The 12943-nt window shown below is 47.9% G+C and overlaps 1 protein-coding gene across 1 annotated transcript; it reads left to right on the top strand.

The window, feature by feature from the left end:
- The first annotated feature begins 228 nt into the window (after window positions 1-228).
- Ahsa1 (activator of HSP90 ATPase activity 1) lies at window positions 229-7491 on the top strand. Its single transcript, XM_055593263.1, has 9 exons — window positions 229-469; window positions 1695-1885; window positions 3178-3260; window positions 3635-3752; window positions 4735-4823; window positions 6072-6200; window positions 6632-6733; window positions 6955-7006; window positions 7101-7491. Exons 1-9 carry the CDS (start codon window positions 390-392, stop codon window positions 7271-7273), a joined length of 1017 nt encoding a protein of 338 aa, XP_055449238.1. The 5' UTR covers window positions 229-389; the 3' UTR covers window positions 7274-7491.
- Window positions 7492-12943: the final 5452 nt, after the last annotated feature.

The raw sequence follows: 12943 nt of genomic DNA, 5'->3' as shown, positions 1-12943 counted from the left end.
GAGTTGTTTAACAAGACTACAACTCCCATCAGGCTCAGTAGGGCCGTTTTAGGGCCCAGGGAAAAAACGAGAGGAATATTTCGTGTCCGATGAGAATTAGGGGTTTGAGGACCTATACTTAAAAACCCTTTAAGGTAAACTAAGAGAGTTTGAAGGAACTCCAAAATTTACGGAACCTACGATTCGGCGTACTGGAACGGAAGTACCCGGTAGGAGCGAGGAGGAGCCGGAAGTTAAGGCGGGGAGGGGGGGTGGAGGGAAAAGCAAGCCAGGAGGTGCTGCTACCGCTTCTAGTAGTTTCCAGGCGCTGCCAGGCGGCAGGGACCGAGCGGTCCTGAGGCTGTGGCTGCGGCTGCTTGGGAGCTGGTAGCGGTGAGATAAGTGAACTGATGGCCAAGTGGGGTGAGGGAGACCCACGCTGGATCGTGGAAGAGCGGGCGGACGCCACCAACGTCAACAACTGGCATTGGTAAGAGCCAGCAAGACAGGCCGCAGGAGCACTGTTACCAGGCTAGGGCATCGGGGTGCCTGGGAACTTGGTGTGTACAGATTTGGGACCCAAGCAACCCTGCTCTGGGATTGGGCGTGGGTCCTTCCTGAAGCTGGGGTACTCTCCATCCCTCGCCACCATAGCAGTGTTGGGGGTGAGGGGTTCCACATGGACCGCTGAGTCCCCAAGGAGGAATTTCAGAGCGAAGAGAACAGAGCGCCCTAGTTGCTGCAGCCAGCCTGAGCCCGGCTTCCTACACGTGGCCGCAGGCGTCCTTGAGATCCAAACCCCTGCTGATTGTGGTGGGAGACTCGGTAGTTGTTATTTTGCTGGTTACAGTGAAAATAAAAGTCATAGGGGACTACTGCCTGAGTCCAGCGGGGGCAGCTTTAGAATGTGATCTGCGGGGCGCTTGGAGCTTCGGGATGCTGAACACGATGCAGTCTCTCACCCGGAACTGTTAAGTTCTGTTGTAACTCCAGGTCACTGGGCAGTCATGACTTTACAGCCTCGCTGTTCATAGAGGTTTCCTCGGCTTTATTAAAGCTTCTAGAAGCAGTGTTACCTGGAGCGCCAGTGAACTTCACTCACGCAGTATTTTTGTTACTCAGTTGCAGCTCTTTTTTTTTTTTTTTTTTTTCTTTTTTAAATAGCTTTACTAGAAGGGCAAAGAAATGACTTTTCTCTCTCTCTTTTAAATCAGCCTGTCTCCTTTTAACACAGTACTTGACGTAATTTTTCTTGTGTACTTTGTGACACTGTCTAGAGGACATAGAATCTGTAGGACATTTGTATGTAGCGGAGTCTGAATAAGACAGGCCAGAACACTGCTAATGAGGCCAGCATTATTGGTTTTTTGTTTTGCTGGAGCTCTTGGCAAAATGCTTGCTGTCTTTTGCTCGCCTGGCTTCAGTGTATGGTCACAGCTTTCCTCTTGGCCAAAAGGGGGCGCCATGTTAACAATCAAGGATCATCCCGCTGAGACTGGAAAGTATAACTTAACACTAGTTCATGCAGCACCTGTCTTTGTCGAAAACTTACCAACCCCTTGGCTTCCTATAGGTGGCATGTTTGTGAACATGATGGGGTAGAATTTAGAGGGTATTGTTGTTTTCTGCTTCCTTTTACCTTGCATTCGCTTGCTGCATAAAACTGTGTGTCCTCTCCTTGACCGATAGCCTTTAGCTCTGCTTCTCTTTTACAGGACAGAGAGGGATGCTTCAAATTGGTCCACAGAAAAGCTGAAAACTTTGTTCCTGGCAGTTCGAGTAGAAAATGAGGAGGGCAAGTGTGAAGTGTCAGAAGTGAACAGGATTGATGGAGAGGCATCCATTAACAACCGAAAAGGCAAACTTATCTTCTTTTATGAGTGGTCCATCAAACTAAACTGGACAGGTAAGGATTAGCCAGGCTGCCTTAGCTCCATTTCCAGTGCTCTTAGACATGCTAGAGAGGAGCTTTTGAGAACTGAAAAACTCCTGAAGGGAGATGACAGTGTTGCATTGGAGGAAAGCAGTATTGGGTGCTGCTGTGGAACCAAATGCATTTACTTGTGTTCTCTATCAGTTTCTTCAGTTCTCACCAGAGAAGTGGTGGGCACACTATCTTTTTTGGTTTTTTGAGTCAGGGTTTCTCTGTGTAGCCCTGGTTCTCCTGGAGCTCACTCTGTAGACCAGGCTGGCCTTGAACTCAGGGATCCACCTGTCTCTATCTCTCAAGCACTGGGATCACTGCACTATCATAACTGATTGTAAATATAGTTTGGGGCTGTTTTTGCCATCTTCTATGTCCTTTCTAAAATACCCTTAGGAGAAAACAAATTGGCCTATATGGAATTTCCAAAATGAATAATAAAGAAGATGAAAGTAGATAGATCTGTTTATAATTTTTGTGTTTTTGAAATCTATCTGAAGTATTGTGGCCTGGAAGGAACTAAATCTTATCCAGTCCCCTTTTTATATTATGTACTGAGAAACTGAGGCTAGAGATAGAAAGTCAGTTTGTCATAGTTAGCATGTATCCCTAAAAAATAGCACACTCTACAATAGTCATTCAGTTAAAAAACCAGATGTAACTGGGGTGGTGTTTTTCTTTGAAAGAAGCGTGACATTTCCTTGGGCATCACAGGGGTTGCAGCTTGAGGGCTCTTGTGAAATCATAGAAAGGAGGTCTTCTGAGGCAAAAAGATCATCTCATACTGACGACACGTTACCTGACAGATGTTTTGAGAAAGGAGCTTTTGTTTATTTCTGTGCATCTCTCTTCACCTGGATATAGTTCTCTGTGTTCACTTCTTTTTTCTCAGTGATAAACTCACACAGAAGAAAATGTGAAATTGCCACAATCAAATCCTTCTCAAACATGCCCGTCACATTGGCTAAACGCTTGTTTTCAGAACAGGTGTTCTAACAGAACGAATGCCAGTGGCGCCCCAGCCATGCTGTGGGAGAGGTAAACCACTGCCCAGTCTGTGTGGCTTCCGTGCCATGCTGTAATAACTCATCTCCACTGATGGGATGAGGAAAGACATTAGGGGTGTGTTGATTGCTTCTGGCATGTGGCGTTCTCTGAGAATAGAGGGGCAGCTTAGAATGGGGGGTCTAAAGAAGCCTAAGTGGACCAGTGCCCTGGCAGGACCGTCCCTTCCCTGCAGAGGAGGAGGCTAATGGAACTATTGCTTTTGACAGGTACCTCTAAGTCAGGAGTGCAATACAAAGGACATGTGGAAATACCCAATTTGTCTGACGAAAACAGCGTGGATGAAGTAGAGGTTTGTGTTTCCTGAGTCCTTTCTATCTGTAGTCTCATCTGTGAAAGGCAGGCATCTCCCACCATTAATAGTCCAGGCTTAGGCTGAGCATTCAGAGGTGCAGGCTGCAGGTGTGTGTGTGCCATTTGGAAACTTGCAGAGCAACTTGTGAGTTTTGAGCCTCTTGTTTTAGCTGGGGAAATGGGTTCTAACCATCTAGCCATCACCATCTGCCCTGGCGAGAGGAGCTGGGAAGGAACATTGTTGGGGCTTGTACTAATAGGCCAGCTCTACACCTTTCCTTTGGCGATGTCAGCAGTTTGATTGCTCAGCCCCCACATTTCATGATGGTGTCCCTTAAATCATTTATCACCTACTTTTGATCTCTCACTCAGATTAGTGTGAGCCTTGCCAAAGACGAGCCTGACACAAATCTCGTGGCCTTAATGAAGGAAGAGGGGGCGAAACTTCTAAGAGAAGCAGTGGGAATCTACATCAGCACCCTCAAGACAGGTACCGTTTTAGAACACTGTGCCTGAGGAGGCTGTCTTCCCCTGCCAGACCCTGCCTGAGGGTCGGGATTGACCTTTGGCAGATGGATAATGATCTGGGAGGAGGGGGTTGTTTCATTTGAAATTTATATAAAAGCTCTTGAGTTAGAGAAAGATCTTGAGCTTTGTTGTCTAATAATGTTGGCTCTTAAGCTCTTGAAATGTAACTGACCCAAGTAAGATGTGCTGTGAATATGAAATAACAGTGGATTTTGAAGATGGAGCCCAAAAAAGCCAGTGTAAAATATCTCAATAGTCAGGAGTTGTGGCGAATGCCTTTAATCCCAGCATGTGGGGCAGAGGTGGATCTCTGTTAGTTTGAGGCCAGCCTGTTCTACAGAGTGAGTCCAGTACAGGCAAGGAGACCCAGAGAAACCCAGTCTCAGAAAAAAACAAAACAAACAAACAAAGATTAGGTTAACTATACTAGTAAAACGACCTTCTGCATTAAGTTGTTGGTGTGGCTATTGGAAACTTTAAGTTACATTTGAAACTCAGTATCAGACAAGCTCTGATCTAAAGACTGAGAATAATCCTGGAATGTGGCTGGTCCTCCTCCTCCTCCAGGAAGTTGAGAAGGTTATAGCCAAAGGGGTGAGCCCAGATATCTTGGGGGCGTCTCTGCCACATCCTTCTGATCTTGTCGTTGGAGTTTGTATCCTGACCAGCCTTGAAGATGATCGTTTTTAGTGAGAGCCAGGACTCCAGTCTTGTGACTAGTGAGTCTTGTACAGAAGAAGGGCACTAAAGAAGTTACAATGCTTCCGCTTTCATTGCGGGTTAAACTTTTTAAGATAGTGCTGCTGTATTCTCTAGGTTAATCTGTCAGGCATAATCCAGAGGGTTAAGAGAATGCAGACTTTTCCTTAATTCGGGCTTGTGACAACTGTTTGCTTTATGTCCTCGGACTACTACCAAGAAATTAATGGGGCTTTGTCTTTCAGAGTTCACTCAGGGCATGATACTGCCCACGGTGAATGGAGAGTCGGTAGACCCAGTGGGCCAGCCAGCACTGAAGACTGAGGTGTGCAAGGTAAGCAGTGTACCCAGGTGATGGGCCCAGCAGGCCATCTGCAGAGGGAGCTAAGTGACTGCCTCTGAATGCCCCATCAGCTTTTCTGTGTCCCTGACTCCATACCCAGAGCAACCTGTTCATGTGCATTTAGAAAGACTGCAATGTGTAGTTTTTCTGTCAGTGTCTAATCTGGTATGATTTTATTCTTGCATATTTTTTTTTTTACTAGTCTATACGTTCACCAATTGCCCTTGAAAGCCAGAAGAGGGTGTCAGATCTGGTGTCGAAGGCAGTTGTGAGCCCCCTAGTGTACATGCTGGGAATCAAAGCTGAATCCCTTGCAGTAGCAGGAAGTGTTCCTAACCATTGAGCCATCTGAGTCATCTCTCCCATCCCATCCCTCTGCCTATTCCTTGTTGGTTGGTAGTGGACCCCTAGATCAGAGAGAGACAGCAGGGACATCAAAGTATGACTTTGGATTGTACCCAGTGGCAGACAGCTGCCCTCAGCATCCTTTCCAGCTGGGGTGTTGACATTCATACTTTGATGTTAAGGATTTCATCCAGCCTTAAGTCACTAACTTTATCTCCCACCCCCCCACCCCCCCAAGCTGATTTGTTTCATTCTGTTTCACTGAGATAGATCCTGGTGTTTAGGGCTCAGTTCTTGCTTTAGAACCCTGACTTTCTTTTGTCAACAGTGAAGAATATTCTGGAATGAGCTGCGCCTACCTTGCTTGCTTTTTCTTTTTCCTTCATTTCCCTTTTTTTTTTCTTTCTTTTTTTTCTGTCTTTGTCTTTCTGCCTTTTATCACTCTATTTCTTTCTGTCCTTTCTTGTCCTGGGGTAAATCCCAGGGCCTTGTATGTGGGAGTCATCTCTTCCACTGCTGAGGTATCCCTGCAGCGCCCACCCAGCTATTTCAGGCTAGTTCTGAGAGTCACACTGAGCTCTCTGAAATGCCTGGACCCCAGCTGTCCTTGGTCTTTGGGTTTTGTGATGAGTACAAGAGCCTTCCTAGGAGTGGAGGAGATGGCTCAGGGTTAGGAGCACTCCCTGCTCAGGCTCCTGGGGGGAAGTTCTTAACAAGAATGTTCCCGGAAGAGTTACCCCATGGCTGAACCATGCATGCACATGAATTCCATTTAACTTGGTTGGATAAGGAGCTTGGAGGTTCAGGCTTTTGTGAGATGAGTCAGTTGTCCCTGTGGCTGTGTTGATTGAGATTGCACCTACTCTAAAGGAACCCCTTTTATCCCCTTCACAGGCTAAGGCTGCTCTTTCAAAAAGCCAGGCCAAACCTGTTGGTGTCAAAATCCCCACTTGTAAGATCACCCTTAGAGAAACTTTCCTGACGTCACCAGAGGAGCTCTATAGAGTATTTACCACCCAGGAGGTGAGTAGGTTTGCTGTCGCCCCTCGGTGTGGGCTCTGTGCTGATGAGTGGACTTGCAAGTCCTCCTAACACCAGCAGGGGTGGAGGGGATTTTCTTACACACACATACACACACTTTTTTGTACTAATTGGGGTCGTGTTAGTTGGAGCCACCCGCATTCTTGTTAGAAAAGTGAGTTGGGGTTGGGGCTGTAGCTCTTGTATGGCACTTGTTATGCCCCAAGTCGAATCTCTAACACTGGAAGGAAGGGAAAAGAAGAGAGAGTATGCCTCTGAAGTAATGGGTCATGGATTCCGAATTTTACTGAGGTCCAAGTTTAGCGTAATGAACCGGAACAGGGACTGGGCAGAGTGACTCCCCAGGAAGAGTTGAGGCGCAGGTTTCAGCTGCTGCGTGCTGCAGCATCCCAAATGCTTGTGCTCCCATGCAGCTGGTCCAGGCCTTCACCCATGCTCCCGCAGCCTTAGAAGCAGACCGAGGTGGCAAGTTTCATATGGTGGATGGCAACGTCACTGGGGAGTTTACTGACCTGGTAAGTAATTTCTGTCTCTTCCCAGGTTGTTATCTTCTTTGGTTAGTGATGTTTCTCAGTTTCTTGGGTAAAACTTAGGACCTCTGTGATACTTTTCAAAACGGTGCTGGGATTTGACTTTTCTGGCAAGTAACAGAATCATACATACGGAGGCAGGTGACTCACCTGTCTTGGGGTTGGGCACATGCGCCTCAGTAGACTGAGCTTCTCCATTATTCCAGGTCCCTGAGAAACACATTGCTATGAAGTGGAGGTTTAAGTCGTGGCCAGAGGGTGAGTAATGCTTGCTGCCATGGTCCCCAGACACTGCTATCTTCTGGTTTGAGCCTGTCCAGCAGCTCTGGATCTGAAAACTCCCTTCCCATAGGGCACTTTGCTACCATCACCTTGACCTTTGTTGACAAGAATGGAGAGACAGAGCTGTGCATGGAAGGCCGAGGCATCCCTGCTCCTGAGGAAGAGCGAACAAGGCAAGGCTGGCAGCGGTACTACTTTGAGGGCATCAAACAGACCTTTGGCTATGGCGCACGCTTGTTTTAGGGCCGGCAGCAATGGCTCTGGCTGTTTGACACTTCAGTCCGGCCCTCTCACGTTGGGCTTGTGACTCACAGGATTGCACCATCCCTACTGCTAACTTGGGGCTGGGGCCCTCCCTTCCACATACACCTTGGGTTTGTGCATGTTTTCTGCTGGGTGGGATCTGGGGGTGATTTCTCTTTTATGTGTACATACGCTAAATAAACATAATTTTAAAAGCATGCATTTCTTACAGTGTATTGACTGGGAACCTGGTGTTGAAGGTTTTGAACTTAAACATACAAGGGGTTTGAAAGCTTTGTTCTGGCTAAGTGTGGGTAATTAAGACACACAAAGAGAGCTGGGCACTGTAGTATATTCCTGTATTCTGTACTCCGGAGGTGGAACCAGGAGGATTAGGGGCTCAGGGGACCCTTGCTACTTTGGGGGTTCAAGGCTAGCCTGGGCTATGAGACCCTATCTCAAAAAAGTTGAGGCTCTGGAGAAATGGCTCAGTGGTTAAGAACACTGGAGTCTCTTGTAGAGAAGTGGAGTTTACAATTTCCAGCACCCATGTAGCAGGTCTGTCAGTCCAGTTCCAAGGGATCTAATCCCTCTTCTGGCTTCTGCGTGTGGTCTCCATAGACGTATAGCCAAAACACCCATACACAAAAAAGCAAAAAGCACGGCTGTTGAGGGCAGCAAGTCCTGAGCTGGTTTATTTGAGCTGCCTTCTTACCACACAGGAGGGCTGGCACTCTGGAATGAACAGCTCTTGACAAAGGTTAGGAACTGAGCTGGTAGAGGTGGCTCCTGGACTCTGAGCCCTTCTGCAAAGAGCTGAGCACAGGTGCTGCTTGTGTAGAGATGAAGATGACCAGTGGTGGCTTCAGAGAGCCACTCCTGTGTCCCAGACACAACAATGTTGTTTCATTGGTTCATAAACCACTGTGACGTACATAGCCTTATCCATTTCACAAAACTCAATCCTTGGATTTTGTTTTTGTTTTTGAGGAAGGGTCTTGCTATATAACCCAGGCTGGCCTTGAACTCTAAATCCTGCCTCAGCCTCTTGAATGCAGTAATTGGAGAGGCATACTGCCACAAGTGATCCTTTTAATATTTGTTCGCATGTTTGCTTTGGCTTCATAGGTCAAGAGCCCAAATCCAACAGACAATACTGAACATGGCTGCCATTTGGAATGCAGACTTTCAACCACAGAGCTGGCACTAACCTTGTATCTACTGTCTTGCCATGTTCAAACCACTGCATCTCCAGTATGTGATGTGGCCCTTCTGGAATAGAACGTTCTAGGCCTCTTAGTATTCCAACCCACAAAAGAGGAAGAAATCCTTGTCTTTTTCTTTTTGGAATGCAAGTGCACTGGGCTCCAGGCCAAATGCTGGGAGACCTTTCTAGTGAGGTCCACATGGCAGGAAAAGTGAACTTCTGAGCAGGCAACAGGTAACTCCTAGCTAAGCCTGCCCCAGTTTACTATTTCCCCTTCCCCCAGTAAGAATCAGCACCCGGCTAAGACAGTTACTCATCTCCCATTTCATGAGGCAGTGGTGAGGCCTGCAGGCTAATCCTACATGAGTTGGCATAATTTTATAGTTGCAACATCATCTTGATTGTAATTATTCAGGTAAATGCTCAACTTAAGATTACACCCAATTTGACACTGGGTGTATCCACCTGCAAGGGACCCAGAAGACACTTGGTGACAGAGACCTTGGACTCCATCTTAGCTCGAGGAGCCCATCCTAATACAACAGGAGAAACTGGAGCCTTGTCTCCAGAGTAGAGAAAAACGTGAAGAGATGACCGAGGCACCACAGTAAAGCCCGAAGCACCATGTGCCTGTCGGGTAACGTGCTTCTTCATAGTCCCCATCAAACACTGCTGAGTCACTGGTGATGTTTCAGTTAGCTATCTGATACCAGGATGCCCATGGTGAAAAATAAAACCTCGGACTTGTTTTGAATGATGAATATTCTACTTCGTTGCCAAGTCGGCGAGTCTACAAAATGGGTCTAACAGGTACATTTTGAGACCATCCAGGGTATGTAGTGGGCATGATAGTATGCAGCTCCACTTGAGGCTGTCAGAGGGCAGAGAGGCAGAAGGATCACCACAAGCTTGGAGCCACACCGGCTTCAGGTCTATGTAGGGAGTAAGTGCCAGTCTAACCTGCGCTAACTACAGGTCTTAAAAACCAAATAGATAAGGGTGCACGAGGCAACACCTAGTGTCTGCTAACTTTTGGATCAACGAACAACCTCAGATATTTGCCCTTAAGTCAAAACTGATACGATGGGCTGGACTGTGGTGCCATACACCTTTAGTCCCAGCACTCGGGAGGTAGAGGCAGGAAGGTCTCGTTTGAGGTCAGCCTGATCTACTGAGTGAGTTCCAGAATAGCCAGGGCAACACAGAGAAACCCTGTCTTGAAAAACAAAACCAAACCAAAAACAAACAAGCAAAACCCCTGATACTTCAACATTCTGTTTTAGTTCAAATTGCAACCCACAGAGCAATGGGGTTCCCATACCTAAGAGTCAACTGAGGGGAGCATGTTCAATACAGACTCCCAGACTTCACCTCTATGGAGATTTTTTTACTTCTTCACTGTAGATGTGGGGCCCACACATTTGCATTTTAGTGTCTCAGATCACTCTGGTGTCAGGGTTGCATTTTTAGAAGCACTTCAAACATGAAAAATCTACCTGTAATAAAGGAGGCAAAGATGCGGGGGGAGGGGGGGAGGACCCTTTGGTGAGTCAAGGATGGAAAGCTTTGAAACATCCTACCATCTGTGCTGCTGGCTGTTTCAACTTTGATCCGTCTTGCCTAGCCTAGGGGCATGCATAAAGCAAAGCAGAGATGGAAGAGGAGACCAAACTAGGTGGCTCAGGGCACACAGTGGCAGTATTCACAGGGGTGGCATTCTTGCTGGGTTCGCAGCTGGCCGAGTCAGAAAGGTGATGCTAAGCTGAAGAGGAAGGGCGGTCTCCAATTTCAAGGCCTCCTGATTCTGACCCTAGCCACTCCTAAACCATCCCTTTCAGAGGTTCGGTGACCCCCTCCACCTGTCTTTTTCCTCCTGCGCAGGTGTCCCACCAACCTGTAGCCACCTGCACGGGGCCTCTTTCTCATTTGCATAGCTTGAATAAACCACTTCGTGGCTGATCTGCTACCCCCGCCCCCCGCCCCTGTGCAAGACTCCCAGAAACTTCTCTTTTCCTTCTTTAGTTTCTCTCACCTGGGGCTTGACGTGGCAGCATTAGTGTGTGTGGCATTTAGAGCCCAGCAGACAACTGCTAGGTATGGATTAAATATTGATGATGTTTAAGTGCCAAGATAAAATTTCTACTAGAAAGAAGCTGAACAGGCAGTGCCTGTCATAGATGGATGCTGGGTTGTTTCTATTTCGTTTTTAAACGTTTCTGCTAAAACAGTTAAAAGAAGCAGAAGGTGACTACAGTCCATGTCTATATGTCTATGTCCATGTCCATGTCCATGTCCGGCTACGCGGATGATGGAAGAGGAAGATCCCTTGAGCTCGGGAGCTGGAGGCCAGCCTGGACAAACCAGAAAGACCCCAGTCTGAAGCAAAAAGAATACGCCAGTGATCTGTGTATGTTTGTTACTGGGGCTTGAGTCCAGGGTTTCCTGCATGCTAGGCAGGTACTCGACCACTGAGCTGCCTGTCCAGCCCTACCGCTCTGGTTGTTTTTTTTTTTTGGGGGGGGGGGTGAGGGGAGCTGAGTCCCAATATAGAACCCAAGCTGCTCTCTCAGCCACCTACATTTTCAGCCGCTCTGTTCCCCTGCTTCTCCCTGAGCCTGTTCCTAGCATTTCCAGGTCCGGAAGCCACACCTTCCTGCAGAAGGACCATGGGGTTGGGCATTATCCTCTTAGCACAGACATATTCAGCCCTCCAGCCCCCTTACAGGCTCTCACATGACCAACAGCAGTAATGTCTACCTTCTCCATGGTGGACTTCAATCTTCCTGCAGGGTAGTGGACTTGTCCTTGGTCCCCAAGGGGAGAATTTTATTAGAACATGGTGGGCTAACATCTCTACCACCTAAATTCATTGCAGCTGGCAGACGGTTGGCAAGTTACTTTCATGTGTAGACAGGGAGATGGTTTAAAGCCCAGCTGGGCAATGGTGGCACATGACATTAATCCCAGAAATCTGGAGGGCAGGGGCAGGTGTATCTCTGTGAGTTTGAGGCCAGCCTCATTGACAGAGTGAGTTCCAGGACAGTCAGGGCTACACAGTGAGACCCTGTTTCAAAATACAAAATGAAAACAAAACAAAACATGAAACCTCTCAGGCCTCCTTAATGTAGCAGAGAAGGAGTGAGTCTGGTGGTGTGTATATAAACATGGTTTTGTTTTGGTCCCAGGTGTGGGATGTGGGACTGATTCAGACGGTCCACAGCAGCAGAGCATTTGCCTCCCGCTGGCTCTGAGAGGAGCTCTTTGCCAGCTGCAGATAGTTTAAATCTGAAGACTCTGGAGAGAGAATAAATGCCAGGTCCCAGAGAGTGTGAGCTCTGAGAAAAAGCAAGGCTGCTCCAGCTTCCCCTTGCTGCTCCTGGCTGCTGTTGTGAGACAAGTTGGAGATCTGAAACGAAGATTGGACTGGCTCCAAGGAGCCCGACCACTCTAGGACGGAAGGAAGCAGCTAGGACAGAACTGTGCCCCTCTCGAACTAACCTTTTCTCTCTCCTACCTGATGTCCTGACACACTAATATTCTCTTTGCACCAGTCTAATATTTACACTGTTGTTTAAACCCAGACTAAGACAGATTCTGACATAACTCTCCCCTTCCCCAAAATGTCAGGGCTGGTGGTGGGGTCTGAAAAGGTCACAGGACAAGGTGGAGTGCAGGCGTGCCTCCCACTTCAGGTTGGAGCCCCTCCACACTGCTTCCCTGTGGAGTAAATGCAGTAAATGCCTCATATATTTGGAGTTCTGTACCTCTGAGGTCTAGCCAGGCTCAAAGGTGACCCTTTCTGGGTATGACAGGTGACCGATGGTTAGGCTCTCATCCTTGCATTCAGGGAGCTCTGAGGGCAGCTGCTTCAGGAAAAGGAGAGGAGCTGGCTGTGGGCCTGGTGATCACAAACCCAGCTGATGGGGGCTTAACCTGGACAATAAGCAAAGGCCTCGACACCCTCTGTTCTGCCAGGCCCCGAATCTTTTATCAAACAGTATGTGAAAAATAAAGTGCTTTATTGCTGAGGATCCCAGGACAGCTTCCAGACAGCTATGGAGGGCGCTGGACCTCAAGTCTCCTACCAAGTCCTTTTGGAGGATTTGTGAAAGGAGACAAAATATTGGGCCTTCAACATTTCAACTCCAGAAAAAGCAAGGAAGTGTGCTTTGGGGGAATGAGGGGTGGCTGGGAAGAAACGCCCAACTCCAACTCAAGTCCAGTGCTTTCAGCGGTGCCCTGTGGGCACCAACACCACAAAACATCCCCCATAAAACACTGGGACTGTGTGTCCTGTCACTTTCTGGTTTACAGCCCCTAAAGGCACAGAATACCCTACTGAGCCCACCCAAACTGAGCTCATCCCATGAGTGGCTACCACGGCAGTGGCAGCCACACATTCCTGCCGTCTGAGGACTGAACAAAGGAGAAGGACCAGAAGCAGTAGGTGGTTCCCTGCCTGG

This window comes from Psammomys obesus, unplaced genomic scaffold (genome assembly GCF_907164565.1).
Source record: "Psammomys obesus unplaced genomic scaffold, mPsaObe1.curated_primary_1811, whole genome shotgun sequence".
NCBI lineage: Eukaryota > Metazoa > Chordata > Mammalia > Rodentia > Muridae > Psammomys > Psammomys obesus.
This window is presented reverse-complemented; position numbering and strand designations above follow the sequence as displayed.

Bases quoted from the DNA above. Each gene is read 5' to 3' on its own strand.
- Ahsa1 (XM_055593263.1), top strand. From the start codon at position 390: ATGGCCAAGTGGGGTGAGGGAGACCCACGCTGGATCGTGGAAGAGCGG. The intron at 3,261-3,634 runs GTTTGTGTTTCC...TCTCTCACTCAG, and splicing joins ACAGCGTGGATGAAGTAGAG to ATTAGTGTGAGCCTTGCCAA. The intron at 4,824-6,071 runs GTAAGCAGTGTA...TCCCCTTCACAG, and splicing joins TGAAGACTGAGGTGTGCAAG to GCTAAGGCTGCTCTTTCAAA.